We start from the raw sequence: 16,244 nt of genomic DNA on the forward strand, positions 1-16,244 counted from the left end.
TCTCGAGCTTTAGAAGATGCCGAGTCGGAGCCGAGGATCGGCTCCGAACCCAACCAGCAAGAAAGAAGGCGAGAAGAAGACAATTAATATGGAACGTAATGGTAGGTACATAACTTCTTATTCTTGGAACGTAAAGGGGATCCAGATATCTAAAAGAAGAATTATTTTTTCATTTAGCTATAAAGTCAAAAGCGAATATAATCATGATACAGGAGACTCGTATGCTGACTGAGCAATGGAAATGGGAGTTAAGAAAAAAATAGATCAAAATAAATGTGGCCACGGGGGCCAAGTCAAATGGCAAAGGTGCTGCAATTATTGTCAAGCAAACATTCCAAGGCACTATTCTAGAACATGGTACTGATCCGGAAGGCAGATGGTGCTACATAAAGATCAAATCCCCAAATATTAATAAACCTGTATTTCTCATAAATATTTATACAGCATGCATAAAACAGCAGGATTTTATAGTAGCCATATATAAGTTATTATCTAATTTTCCCGACCATTACTATATTATTTATTTATTCATTTAACATTTGTTAACTGGGAAAGTCCGACTTGGAACAAAGCCAATTTTCAGCGGTGGCCCAGGGAGAAATGCTCCAGATGCATGTCTTTGTAACGTGAAGAAACCGGAGCACCCGGAGGAAACCCACAGACGCAGGGAGGGCATGCAGACTCCACACAGAAGGCACCCCAGGCGCGAATCGAACCGGATATCCTTTTGCTGTGAGGCGACAATGCTACCGCTGCACCACTGCTTTGTCCACGGTTATATCGATATTATAGGAGGAGATTGAAACTTTGTTCAAAACCCTCTCGTAGATCGATCAAACACTAGCACTTCATATAGCTCACAGACAACTGATGCACTTAGTGAGTTAGAGAGTCTTTATACTCTGATCCATACAATATTCAGACAAAAAAAATAATTGTAATAACAAATATACATTCTACTCTCAATGTCACAAAAGTTGGTCTAGACTGGATTTTTTCTTGATATTAAATATCTTTGTGAATTTTGATATAGCACATAATACAGATACAAGATTCTTCTCAGATCATTACAAAATTACACTCACTGTTAGCTGGTTTGGAAAGACAGATGACAACACCAATCAATTTAATTGGACCTTAAATCCCAATCTGTTAACTAAAGAGGAAGCAATTCAAGAAGTAGAAACTATGCTTAGACCTTCTTACACAGTCTGACTCATCCCAAAGGCCCTTTGATATCCAGTGGGCCTCTGTGAAGGCTGTAATTAGAGGAATAATGATCAGTAAAGCATCGTACTTTAAGAACAAACATGCAGCTAAATGAGACATCACTCAAAAACAAAATTACTGAACTTGAAAATAAATTACAAATAAACTATGATGAAGAAATAGAAAAACAAATGGCTCTGCATCAGAAAGAATTATACCTTTTAAATGCAAATAATCTCTCTTTTCAAGAAATAAAAACAATAGCCAACTATGCTGAATGGGCACAAATGCCATCCAAATTCCTAGCCAGCCTAATAAAGCAAAGAAAACCTTTACAAATTATTCCGGAACTTGTATACAAAGATAAATATTACAGCTCCAACCTGGACAAGGTCCAACTATTTGAGGAATTGTACTCGCATGCATCCACAGGACAATCCAACATTATAGTAAATCAAGAAGTGGAAATATTCTTGAAACAACTACATTTTCCAACACTTTCACGAGATCAGAGAGAACACCTCTCATCTCCCTTCACACTCCAAGAAGTAATTACAGTTATCAAAAATCTCAAGTCGAATAAATCCCCAGTACCAGATGGATTCACAGCGGAATTTTATAAAGTTTTTATTTTAACAACCTCTAAAAGATTACTTAATTTAATTACCATATAATTAATATATTACTGTTCAGCATTTAAATGCATCAAAAACAATATTTGTTCTTGAAGGCAAAGCTGACCCTAAAAACCTGGGAAACTACAGACCCATATGTGGACATAAAGATATTTGCCTCCATCTTAGCCAGTAGATTAAAAACTGTGATAACTAGCATTATTTCACCCTATCAGTCTGGTTTTATTCAACAAAGCCAAACGTATGACAAGACCATAACATTGGATGCTACAATTACCTTGTCTAGTCAGAAGAACTCCCCACTCTTTGCTCTGGTAATAGGACACATCCAAGGCTTTTGACAGAGTCAGTCAGAAATTCTTATTTTCAATACTACCATACTTCAACATTCCCCCAGAATTTAGAACATTCATTAAAGTATTATACTGCAAAGCACATACTGTACTACAGGTTAATAAAAGATTCTCTACTAGAATAGATGTTAAAAATGGAACTAGACAAGGCTGCCCCCTTCACCATATCTCTTCATTGTGTATATTGAACCACTATTTCTACTTTTTACACAAAAAACCCACCAACAAATACCAAATTTATATAATACAAACATTTCTTTTACAGCCTTTGCAGATGACTTGAACCTATATTTTACAATACTGAGCTCTGATATCGAGAAAGTCATAACCTCTATAAGTGTGTGCTCCAGATTCTCTAATTATAAAATAAATCCAGAAAAATCACTAATATTTCCTCCCAATCTATCCTCCAAACTAACACTATACCCTCTGCCCACAGAAATAAAATTTAAACACACTATGAAATACCTAGGAATTACTTTTCATCAAGACTCATCATTGGTGTACCAAAGTAATGTAACAAAACCTATGGTCGACAATGCCGCATGACCTCCATTGATGGGAAAAAATGTGTTTATCCATATTAGCCAGGGTTGCCATTATCAAAATGAACATCCTACCCAGAGTATTATACCTATTCAGTGCTACTGACATACCAGTGCAAACCAACTTCTTCCATAAAATACACTCCTCTCTTTCCAAGTTTGTGTGGTATCCTAAGTCAGAGCTGCATATAAAAAATGATTCTTCCTAAAGAAAAAGGAGCCTTAGCACTCCCAGACTTTAAACTGTACTATGACATGAGTCAACAGAGTCCTGGCAATAAACTATACTATGACATAAGAGTCAACAGAGTATTGGCAATATCTGAATATAATCCAAGCAAGAAAATATGGTCTCCTACTTGGACAACTTTATACTGTAACTATGTTAAATCATTAAACATAAAACCCCTGGCTCTCCCATTCTTGGACAAAACTAGTTTGAAGAACTTGAAGATGTTCGTGTTACCCTGCTGCAGTCATTACACTTGGGTTATCCTGCCGTCAGGCAGTCCCGCAGTCGGCTTGAGTTCCAAAGTCTTCGTCCAGCGTCGTTTGCTGTCGCTTCTTCCCTGACGTCAGAGCGCCAGGGGTACATAAGAGGCATCCATCGCCATTTTCGTCAGTCTTTCTTGCCGCGCGGTGCCCGAAGCAGAAGCAGTTCGCAAGTGCCGGTCGGCCGACACCTGAGATTTTCGATTCGAATTTCATTCTGAAGTCTTCAATAAAACTAAGTACCCCGTTGGGGAACCTTTTCTTGCCTCAGTCCGATGTCAGAAAAAGTTAACTGCATTTCTTGTGGAAGCAAATACCTCATAAGGACTTCCATTCCTATTGTATTCCTTGCCTAGGCCCAGACCACGATGTCACAGGTTGTCTGTTTTGTGCTTGGTTTAATAAACGAACTATCAAACGCCGTTTTGACTTTGCACGCCAATTACTTTGGTAGGAAATTTAATTATATCATGCCGTTGGAGCAGCCGACGACCGGCATGCATAAAAAAACGCAAGGACAAGGACAGGCAGCCTAGGAACAAGCCAGACCCCAAGGCCTCTGCTGGGCCTGTTGCCGGTTCTCTGGTTTTCAGTGAGGCACCTACGCAGCCCGTGACGACTGCAGAACTGGAACCCCAGACAGCTGCGGATTCTCAAGCGGAGTCTACTAGTCCGATGCAGCCATCTTCATTAGGCCCTTCCGACACCGGAGCAGTGGAAACACCTTCGGTTGCAGAAGGTGTCTTCAGACAGACTACACTCACCATTAAATCTTATGCTAAGCTTAAAACTCCTTTAAAACCAAAGAAGACTGTACATCAGTCTACAGTTCAAGGCCCCATGCCTAAGAAACAAATGCTTAAGATGGCTGAAGATTTGATTACCCTAATCAGGGGTTCCCATCCCCCTCCTGATAAAAGACCAAGACAAGAGGAGGATTATGCTTCCTCTGACCAGGTTTCAATTTCCTCAGATTCTTCTGAGGAACAGGATTACACTTTTCCACCTTATGAAGACTCTGATGCTGAAGACTCTATTCCCTCCGCATCTCCCTCTGAAGACTACTTCTTTGGGGAAACTTTACATACCATGAGGGAACATTTCCACTGGGAAGGCCAGGACTACTCTGATTCTAAGAAAAGGCTCAGAGAGTTCCTTTTACTACCCCAGCACAGACCTCTTGCTATCCCTCCAGTTTTGGATATTGTGGATTATGTTTACTTGGAGTCTAGTCTAAATCCAGACTCTCTACCTCCTGCTCCAGCCAAACCAGACAGATACTACAGAGTACCTGACTCACACAAATTCCTTTATAAAAGCCCTGTGGCTGACCTAGAAACAATTTCCCAGGGTCCTAAGGGAGCTAAAGCTTCAATGGCTAAAAATCCTGTGCCCTCTGAAAGGGATTCCAGAGCCCTAGATAGATGGGGAAAGAAAATATACACCTCAGCAACTCTGGCTATGAGAGCATTAAATTGTCAGTTTCACATGCTGAAATATCAGCAATTCCTAATGTCTCAATTAAAACAAAAAATAAGCACACATACTGAACAGTCTGAATTCAAGGAAATGCAGGTTCTGTTGCATGCAGCTGAACAGGTGGGCAAACATACTTTACAATGTGGATTTGATTCATTGGAAGCTTCCTGTAGAGCAGCTGTTACTGGCTCTGTCATACGTAGACATGCTTGGTTAAAAGAACAAACCCATCCTGATCATGTTAAAGCAAAATTATTGGATGCACCTTTACAGCAGAATGTATTATTTGGTGTCGAAGCAGAAGAGGTTTTAAAGAAAATGGAGGATAAGGCAAAGTCTATGCAGACGGGCAAGGATTTTTTGCAGGTACAACCCCCTCGTTTCAGCAGAAATTGGCCAATGAAAAACTGGTCCTTAGCAGCTTCTGACAGATCACAGAGAGGCAAATACAGACGCCCAAGGGGCAGAGGTCAGTCACAAGGCCCTTAAAAACCTCGCCAATGGGGTACTGCTACCCAGAAAGGAGGAGAAGACAGGCCCCAGGCTAGCAGAAGACAAGCACAATGACTCAATCCTCAAACTACCAAGCAAATCTCTCCTGGCAGCTCCCTTGGGAGGAAAATTAGCATTTTTTGCAGACAACTGGCACATCATCACGAAAGGCAAATGGGTTCTAGACATTGTCTCTCAAGGATGCAGATTCCACTTTCATACCTTACCAAGGATAAAAGGAATGCCAAACCTGCCACCAAATCAATGGGCAGAGGCACAAAAACAAATTACAGCTCTCATTGGACATGAGAGCCATTCAACAGGTACCTACACAGGAGCAAGGACAAGGATTTTACTCTACTCTTTCTAGTCCCAAGAAAGGACAAAGCATGGAGACCCATTCTGGATCTTTCAATTCTGAACACCATCTGCAAGTACCAAAATTCAAGATGCTAACACTACAGCAGCTTCTTCCCATGCTGGGCAAGAATGCTTGGCTAGTAACGTTGGACCTCAAGGAGGCATACCTGCATGTCCCTATCCAACAAAATTGCAGAAGATACCTACGCTTCATTGCAGGTTCAATGCATTATCAATTCTCTGCACTGCCCTTTGGCTTATCTACTGCGCCCAGGGTCTTCACAAAATGCCTGGCACCAGTAATTGCATACTGCAGACAGAGAAATTCAAATATACCCATACCTGGACGACTGCCTTATTCAAGCAGAAAGCAAGGACATTCTTTTAAAGCATCTAGCATTTGTCAAACACCTTCTAAGTTGCCATGGGTACACAGTAAATGAAAAGAAATCAAAACTAGTGCCCTCACAAAACATAATATTCCTGGGTGCCAGCTTGAATACAATGGCCCAGATGGCTTATCTCATGCCAGACAAGAAACAACAGCTGACTCAGTATTTCAAAATAATGGCAACAAAGACCCAACTCCCTGCAAGACAAATTCTGCAGGCCTTGGGATTCATGGCATCTTGCATATTACTAATACCATTTGCAAAACTGCATATGAGGAAATTACAATGGTACCTGAAAGGCGTATGGCCTCAGCACAGCCACAGCTTGGAAACAATGATACCACTCATTCCCTGCCTTCAGCAGGAGTTTCTGTGGTGGGCACAGGCATATCACCTCAACAAGAGTCAGCCTTTCATCTTACCCACAGCCAGGCAAACTATGACAACAGATGCATCGGACTATGCCTGGGGAGCACACGTGGCAGGACAGTGCATTCAGGGCAAATGGACTACAGATCAGAGGCATCTGCATATCAATCAAAAATAAATGCTAGCAGTACAGAATGCCCTAACAGCTTTCAAGAGCCTCTTACACCCAGGACAACTAACAATGAAGACAGACAATACCACAGTAATGTGGTACATAAACAAGCAAGGGGGCACACCCTCTATGCAGGCAAGCAATGACCTTGTGGAACACTGCACTGTCTTACCAGGTTCAATTACAAGCACAATTCTTGCCAGGAAAGAAAAACACATTGGCAGACGACCTAAGCAGAAATGTCATGGATCCACACAAGTGGAAACTAGATCCACAAGTATTTGCAATGATAGCTCAAAAATGGGGATGCCCAGACATAGATCTGTTTGTGCAAGCCCCCAAAACTACCAACTTCAAAAATTTTGCACAAGGACATTCCATCCACAAGCTTGGAAAGTGGACGCCCTCTCATTCAGTTGAAAAACATTAACAAGTGTATGCCTTTCCTCCACTGCCTCTTCTAGCAAAGGTACTGCTGAAAGTCAGATTAGAGAGGCTACAAATGATACTCATTGCACCAGACTGGCCACGCCAGCATTGGTATCCAAGTTTAAGGAACATGGCCAACGGCCCACCATGGATTTTACCACAAATTCCTCACCTGCTCACCCAGCAAGACAATCAGATTCTACACAGCCATCTCAAGACTTTAAACCTGGCTGCAAGGCAAATTACCTAAACAACCAGCCAACACCTCTGTCCAAAGCAGTTATGGATGTCATTCTGGAGGCCAGGAGGCCCAGCATCAGAAAAACCTATTCAGACAAATGGAGAAGATTTTGTGCCTGGAACCAGGCTAAAGGCCAAAATCCCCTTGATCCAAACATTCCTCAGATTCTACAATATTTAACTGAGATGTTGCACAAAGGTCTTTCCTTTTCATCTATTAAGATCCACGCCTCAGCAATTTCAGCTCATTACAACACGGATCCTCCTTTATTCCTCACATCCACTCATAAGACAGTACCTCAGAGGGGCTAAGAACATAAGACCCGCCAAGGAGAGCACCAACACCTACTTGGGATCTCAACTTTGTTCTGGAAAAGCTTACACTGCCGCCCTTTGAACCAGCATTTTCAGCTGATTTAAAATTTCTTTCATGGAAAACTGCCCTGCTACTTGCAATAACCTCAGCTAGAAGAGTCTCAGAGCTACAGGCACTAATGGCAGTGGAGCCTTTCCTCATTTTTCATCATGACAGTCTCTCTCTATGAACTAACCCTTCCTTTATGCCAAAGGTGGTATCCAGTGTGGCCCTAAACCAAACCATTCATTTGCCCACCTTTTTCCCAAATCCCCAGAACAAAGGAGAAAGACTCCTGCACTCTGGATATTCACAGGCAATTACGTTACTGCTTGGATAAAACTAAGGCTTTCAGAAATTCTGACCAGCTCTTTGTAGCCTATGCTGCAGGATCACAAGGAAAAGCTATCTCAAAACAGACCATTTCTAAATGGATAGGGCATTGCATATGTTTCTGCTACACGCATCCTGGGAAACTGGTACCTGCTAACATTAGGTCCCACTCCACCAGGGCTACAGCTACATCAGCAGCCTTTCTCAGGGGAGCGCCAACCAAGGATATTCTGGAAGCTGCAACTTGGAGTTCAGTGCACACCTTCACCAAACACTATCACTTACCTCTATATTCTAAGACTAGAGCTGGTTTTGCCACTGCAGTTTTGCAGGGCCTACTAGCTCCTTCTGACCCTGCTTAACTCCACCTCCCATCCTTAGCTTTGGGATTCAACCCAAGTGTGATGACTGCAGCAGGGTAACACGATGAACATAGTACAGTTTTGTACCTACCATGAATGTAGAAGTTCGAGTGTTCACCCTGCTGCAGTCCAGGTTACCCTCCCTCCATCCCCGCTGAACTTATCTATACCTGTCTATCCTATTCAACCTCTGTGGTGTATTTGCTTGTGCCTAAAGGTATTGTTTTATTTTTATCTAGCTATATGTATATATTTTGCCTACCTATTGGGGCAAGAAAACCTGAAGAAAATGGCGTCGGATGCCTCTTATATACCCCTGGCGCCCTGATGTCAGGGAAGAAGCGACAGCAACCGACGCCAGACCAAGACTTTGGAACTCAGGCCAACTGCGGGACTGCCTGACGGCAGGATAACCCAAGTGTGATGACTGCAGCAGGGTGAACACTCGAACATCTACATTTATGTTGGGTACAAAACTGTACTTTACATAAAACAATTGGAGACAAAATTAAGGCACTTAACTCCTTGAATTTATATATTGCCTTTATTATAATGCGATCTCTACATATGAATTCTAATCTTAAGATTAATGATAAAATGTTAAAATTTAAAACCATACCCCTTGCTAACATCATCAGTAGCTGACAGTGTTTGACCTTTATTCTTATAGGAATCAGTCCCTCACAGAGCAGAGAACAAATCTGAACTTACCTAAACAATACCTAATTATGCTAAGACAAATCAGATATATATGTGCCAGTGTACTAAATAATCCTACAATCACACTGAGAGACATATAAGTTTAGTCAAAACACTCTGGTCTCTATTAACATTGAGAAAGAAAATGATATCCGGCTCATACAAACTCATTAAGGTACCAAGAAGAGATACTTTTCTGAAAATACTGGCGTGGCATAGATCCACTAATTTCTAATGACCAAATGACTCAATCTATCCAAATGACAAATAAATATATTCCTTTCAAAAAACTGAGCTACACACAGTTCACAGTTCATGATACTAAATAATGCGTACCTTACGCAAATAAATTTAAACCTGCTTCATCCCCCTTATGTCCACATTGTGATAGCTAGAATGCTGACCTACTTCATATATTCTGGAGCTGTAAATGCTCCTACAAACTCTGGTGTTCACCTAGTCAGATTAAGCAAAATGGGATATGAGAAATCTACATTATCCTGGAAATTTGCCCTATTACATGTTGCTCCTGTGAAGCTAAAGAAACCAGAAAGAATATTAATTACACTACTGGAAAGACAGAACTCAGATGTCTTGGAGTGGATTCATACAAATGGCTTTTAGCTGCATAACAGCACACAGATTTTTAATGCATACTCAAAAATGAAACATTTTGCTGAATTTTGGAAATTGCTAATGGATCATATACTGAGATAATACCCACTGACTCCTACCAATGTCTAATTATTGAGGAATAAAATTGTATTTTTTCTCTACAGTCTGTCCCTCATATCTCTCCCCCTCCATCGTACACTTAAAACAACCAATACAATTTTGGACTACTTGTACTAATCCAGACTAATTTGATACTTCCCCAGTATGAATCATTACATACCAAGTACACCTACAGTGTCATCATATTGGTTGTGTTTTACTGGCAAGCAGTACATGTGTACGTATCTGTGTTTATAGTTTATTGAATGATTTAATATTTTTCTCAACTTTTTTGCTAATCGTATGTGATGACACCACCCTGTCACTCTGTTACATTTCATTGTACTTAACATTGTTATCTGACTGTATTTGTTTTCCTGTCTGATATGTTTGTTCTTGGTTCTGAAGTCAATGGAAATGTCATTTAAGAAAATTCAAAGGCATTAAAAAAAATAAATAAAACCACTGAATTTGGCATCTTTAGAAAAGGGTAGGAGCAAATTGCATAGAAAAAATTGGAATTATAGGTGCGCGGTACATGCAGAAGAGGAATAAGGTTTAAAAGAAGGCAGGATTTGAATGAGCTGTGTAATGTTTGACTGACAATGACTGGATATATTATAAGTGATGCATAATGTGTTGAAAACCATTTGAGTTATTAGATGCCGTGACATATGCAAGATGAGTTTCTGAGCTGCAAGCTCTCATGGTGGGGCAACCTTATCTGATTTTCCACAGGGATAGGATGTGTTACTCATTTATCCTTTTGGTCTAAAAAAAAAAAAGAAAAAGTGGTTTCAGCATTCACTTTCTATCAGTCTTTTAATCTCCCTGTGTTATTTCCAGAACTCAAGTATAAGGGATACACATTACTTTGTACCTTGGCTTGTGCATAGCTCAGGTACTGCCATGATAGAACAAAGCCCTTTAGGAAGGCTGAAAAGCTTTTTATTTTATTTTCTGGGGCAAAGAAGGGTCAACCTGTGTCTAAGCAGTTCATTGCAGATGGGTTGTCCCTTGGTATGTTTTGTTACACTCACCGTGCTGAGGTAAATCCAGGCAAGGTAAAGACTCTTTTCACTAGGGCCTTTTCCTAATCAGTGAGATTTTGGAAAGGAGTGGACTCGAGAAGGTTTCCAGAAGCAGCAACAACTTAATCATTTTTCCTTACTGTCACGAAGCACTACAAGCTGGCTGCTTTTTCGAAATCCAGAGCAGACGTCCGTAGGACCATTCTCCAGGTTCTCCTGGACCTTTATTCTTCCTCCTCCTAGGTTAAGTAAGCTTTAGGAATCTACCTGTATGCCAGTAAGGCAGTATGTAAACATGGTACAGTTATGTAAGTTTCACTTACGTGTAACAGTAGATGTTCGTAGAACACACTGCCTTACTTTGTAGTCCCCTCCCACCATCCCCCTTTTTGTTGGGTGTATTTAATTGGTTGTAGGAGGAGGTGTTGACTTTGGTTCGGCAACCTTTTTTGGTGTGTGTGTGTGTGTGTGTGTGTGTGTGTGTGTGTGGCAGTTGGTATGGAAAAGTAGGTGTTCACAATGCCTGGGTTTTGTCTGCTCTTCCTGTTGGACCCTAGAAAACTGAAAGGGTTCTGTCTTGTGAGTGTGAAGGGCTGCCCTTGAACTGCCAGGTGGTTGTTCACCCAGGCAGTGGGAGGAGTGACAGAAGGCCGGGGGAGGGTAGCAGAACAGTACTACCCATATGTCATTAAAGCAATGTGTTCTACAAACCTACACTGTTACAGGTAAATGGAACTTAAAATAGCTGTACTTTCTTTTGCCTACTTCAAGACTTTGTGCTTGTCAGAAGGGTGTACTTCAAATAAGTAAAATTTCACTTACCCGAATTTTAAATGATCGAGACGATAACACTGAACTTGCTTAACAAACACTAAAAACAGCAATAATTTCACCAGAGAAAGGAGGTAGTAGGACAATCGGACAGTCGTTTATTTGCAGTAGACCCTTGACAGACACCTGCATTGCAGCTACTTGTTCATCAGTCAATCCCTTTACTAAACACTGTTGTCCAGATCTCCTCTGTACAGCTAGAGCTTTCCTTGAAACTTCAGGCAGATTCTTCCTTCCGACTGTTGCCAGATGGCTTTTCTGGTTCTCTGCCTTTTTTTAGTTTAGGACTACTGTTTGAGGTTGTACCCACGAGACAGCTTACTGCAAAGATTCCCTTGCAATAAAATGTAACAGATACTGATCCCACTTGCCTTATTTAATCTTTGAGGCCTTAGTAATGGGTATTTTCTACCAACCCTCTGTCCTCCTTGTAGCTGGATGTTCGTTACATGAAAAAGGAGTGAGACCTATTACAGGTTTGTATCCTTTTTGTTTCTTTGCTGGTCGTTTCCCCTGTGTTTTAGTATCCTAGAGCTAGCCATGTCTCTCTATACTACTGTAATGGTTCCTTGATATGTTCATTGTTGGGGATTGAACTCTGAACTTGAGGTCCAGGGAAAAAGCAGGCAGCTGAAAAGGGTTACTGAGGAATAAATTAAGTAATTCATTGCAGAGGTCCTTCTCAAGGCCCACCTGATATGCTGCGTGTTGACATTTTGCTAGTCATGGCAATATAGGTTTGTGTTCATTTTAGTCAGAGTTTGGTGAACATTCAGTTTTGATTATTTCATTTTTAATCTTTTTACAGCTTCCAGGTGCCACCTCACTTATCTTCAACCCTCAACAGCAGCAACAGTTGCAACAGTACTCTCCACAGCAGCGGTCTGCATCGAACAGCCCCCAGCCCCAGGACCAGGTATGTGTGCATTTTAAGGTCATATTTACTACTAATACAACAATCCCTCGCTATAAGACTGACCCAGACAGCCCGTTACAGCATCACAAGTAGTGAGGGTTTGTTGTACTAGACTTCAAATAATAAAATTCAAAGGAAACTTAATTTTGTCTATAAACATGGAAGTAATTCTTGCTGCCTTTGCCTGCAGCTAAGCATTTGCATGAAAAGTGCTGGTGTATATCGCTGATTGAAAGGGGAGATGTTAATATCATGGTATGCCACTAACCAAAATGCAAGTAAGAGCCAAATAGTGAACTAGTTTTACTTTTGGACTCCTGTGCAGACTCTCCGCGTTAGCCATGTCTGTGGTAAGCACATTCCCAGTGTACTGCAGATGGGAAGTCCAAGCATGATACCAAATATGAATCGGCATTTCTTGGTACAGCTGGAATCCCAGCAAGTTAAGCTTGCTCATGGCATTTGCATTGTTGAGCCATTTTGATCTTTAAGTTCTGTAATCATTTTAATGTTTTAAACATACCATGTTTAATCATATCCCCTTCCCAAAGCATATAGAACTGCTAAGTGCCAGAGAAAATTGATATAGCTTCTGCTCCTTCTCTTTGAATTGCTTATCTTGCCTTGTTAGTATACTTTAGCCATATGGAAGGTAATGGCAGTAGTTAAGTAGGTAAGTTATGTAAATGTGGTTTTGCTGTAGGACTTCCTTATTGCACTGTTTGTAGACTAAATAACTGATTGATGTAACTTCATTTTCCAACCCAGCCCCACCTTGATATTTGTTCTGAGTGCAGCTTTTTTATTTTATTTTTGGAAGCACAGTGTGACATTTAAAGTATTACGACACAGACACCTTCTTTTTGCCAGGCTTCTGACCAGGGGTTTACCAGTCAGGACCAAACTTTGGCTGCCCAGCAGGCCGCTGTTATTAATTTGACTGGTGTAGGGAGCTTCATACCTTCACAGGCAGCAGGTACGTAACACAATCTTTTCTACTTTTCTACTTGTAAAAAGTTTATTTTTTCCATATTTTCAAGACTTCCCCTCCCTTCATATGAAACTGTTCAATGTCCCTTTGTTGCTATTGTGAAATACTGCAACTTTTTAATAACTTTGTGGCTTTAAGTCAGTATTGATTATATAACTTTCGATTCTTGTCACATGTAGTTACGTGATGCTGTCATTCTTTGTAGTATAATAAAGCTTGTACTCTGGTCTCATGTATTAGATATGTATCCAGCCAAGATGTCAGATGAACAGTCCTGACTTTCTGTAAAAACTATGAATGGTTTAAATAAATGAATCCACTGAAAGATAAATTGAGCATTGTATTGTGGACTTTTGCAGCACTTGTAACACAGATGCATAATTTATATTGTTTATATTACAATTTGAAATGGATTTTCCTGATACCTTCTCCGTATTGCACTTAAACTATCCTCTCTATTCCTTTTGTAATGTCTCTGCTTTATTTGGGTGAAGCCTCTCTCTCACTCTTTCCTGCCATGCATTGGCAAATCAGCTTTACAGCAGCAGCCGATTAAAGTAATCCAGCAACTTTATTCAGACATAAAATTCTTGCTCTGGATGTGGCAAAAAAAAAACGATATTGCCATTTTCCAGATTTTTAGCTTATATCATTGTATATTGTGTTTGATTTTTAAGATCTGTGAAGATCTGACACTTTATTTGAAGCAGTTATATTTTAGCATCTTTAGTGGTTTCCCCTTCTGAATCAGAACATTTAAATACGGTATTGTACTTGAATGGTTGTTATCCTTGTGGATATTATGAGAACAACTGAAACGTTTTCCAGATTTGTATACCTACATGAAAACTGGGAATCGTCTGATTCAATGCTTTGTATTTTTTTTTTCATAAATTGATATCACTTCACCTTTGACACCGTTGTTCTGTATTAAAACAGAATCATCCATCTTTTGAAATGGGATTGTTTTCCTATGCTGAAATAAGAATTTCTGTCAAGTTGCTGATTTACTACAATGGCATAGCATAAATGTGAATTAAAAACTAAATAAATAAGGAGATGAGATGATGTTAAGTGCTGGCATTGTTCTTAGTACCGGTTCTTCTTGAGTGGGGTAGTTGCTGCATGTTAAGATTCATCACAGTGCTTTTTTCCCACTAAATGTGCATCTCCTGCTGATTTCATGATTATTTTCCCTTTCCACTGTAGCAGTTACTATACCTCCAGCATCAAATGTTTATGGCATCACAAATGGAGCAGCACCAGCAGCATTCAGACAGCCACCTAAAAAATAAACGGAAATGAGGAACGCCATCTCCACAGAAAATAAAGCAGTGTTCAAAGCAGATGAGTTAACCAGTCAAAGGACAGATGTTACTTCACATATTGGATGTAACTTGTTTTCTTTTAACTTCAGAAATGCTGGAGATTGCAGGAATGCAGACGATAATTCAGTGTAAAATGCTGAACAACATTCTTTACAATGCATTCTGGGACTGCACGATACAAGTAGCACCAGCGGTTTAGCAGCCTGTAAGAATCTGTCATAGTGTATTGCTGTGGCTTGTTTGTTATGAAATACATGTGAATAATGAATACATTTTTTTTAACAAACCAGTTTTAGTAGTTTACTTTTTCTTTGCCTTCATCTTGTTTACTTCATCAAGCCATTTCCCGACTTGTCAGTGTCTCATCAGTGCCCAGCTGATAGTCTTGCAGATTTCCTCCTGAAAGGGGCACTGCCACCTAAGGAAAAGTGTTTTTAAGTGGTGGTACATTGAATGCCTTAAAGTTAATATAAGTACTTGTACCTTTGAGAGTGATAACCCCAATTTAATTGATGACTGACTGTTAATGAACTTTGGTAATATTGTACAGCCCAACATAGTTAAGGTAAGCATGTCTTCTTGCAGTCAGTCTAAGCTATGCAGTCAGTGAAAAAAGAATGCAGAGTGTAGATTAGCTTTGCTACTGCTTTTTAATGAACACGGTGGGTGGGATGTACTCACAGAATAACATTAAGCTGGGTATATGATCACTGTGCTGCTGGAAGAAACAACATGTGTTCACTCATTGTATGATACTTATATTTTTTATCCATTTCTTGGTCATGTGGAAGCTGTAAACTCTCCCACCACCTGATGGATTCAAGGTTGGAAAAATAATTTTGGGTAGAATGCCAGTCTATCTTGGGTTGCACAGAGTCAGAAGAACACACAGGCACCTGTGATATGCCTTTATGATTCTGGAAGATGTTTGAGCACACAGTAGACAAGAAAATTGCATAAAAGCACCCCTTCTGTGAACCAAGTACCATGAGGCTGTGACAGTGTGCATTTATATTGTTATGCATGTTTAATTTGTTCAATTGGAGACTGGAAAAGGGATAACCTCATTAGGCTAGCTAACGCTGTATGCCCAGTTATTTGGAAACTGCATTTTTTTTCAGCATCATTTCATTTGGCAGTACATTGCAGGTTAAAGGTACTAGCTGCTAAGAAGCTTCAACCTATGTTTGAGTCCTACCTCAATCATATTAGCATACAATGTGACTTTGAACACGCTTATTAACCTGGTCATTCCGCAAAAAAAAAAAATTCTGCCAGTAAGCTTAGTTGGTTGACAAATTAATAAACTCTGGTTTTACTCTAGTGTATAACATTTTATGAAAAAGAAGAGCAGGTAGACATAATAGCAGTGGTTTCCTATGTTACCTTGGTTATGGTTTTCTCTTTGTCTAATTTCCTTTACCTGTACCTTCTTTTGTGTGCTTACTTAACTGGAGTCTCACTTCTAATGCAATGCACTCAGATTAGCTGTGTATCTTAACTATTGAGAGTCAAGT

The 16,244-nt window shown here is 40.1% G+C and overlaps 1 protein-coding gene across 9 annotated transcripts in view; it reads left to right on the forward strand.

Moving 5' to 3' along the window:
* SUPT20H (SPT20 homolog, SAGA complex component) overlaps positions 1–15,016 on the forward strand; it is a 991,190-nt gene extending 976,174 nt beyond the window's left edge. For 7 of the 9 annotated variants that reach the window (XM_044073324.1, XM_044073326.1, XM_044073328.1 and 4 more), the window contains 3 exons: positions 12,301–12,408; positions 13,279–13,384; positions 14,609–15,016. In XM_044073324.1, the coding sequence (XP_043929259.1) occupies positions 12,301–12,408; positions 13,279–13,384; positions 14,609–14,694 (300 nt within the window). In that variant the 3' untranslated portion in view covers positions 14,695–15,016. Of the gene's footprint in view, positions 1–12,300; positions 12,409–13,233; positions 13,385–14,608 lie in introns of those variants that run through there. The other 2 variants (XM_044073332.1, XM_044073330.1) reach the window with 2 other exon arrangements.
* The last annotated feature ends 1,228 nt before the right edge of the window (positions 15,017–16,244 follow it).

The sequence above is a fragment of the Protopterus annectens genome, chromosome 5.part1 (genome assembly GCF_019279795.1).
Source record: "Protopterus annectens isolate FY-2018-M chromosome 5.part1, PAN1.0, whole genome shotgun sequence".
NCBI lineage: Eukaryota > Metazoa > Chordata > Ceratodontiformes > Protopteridae > Protopterus > Protopterus annectens.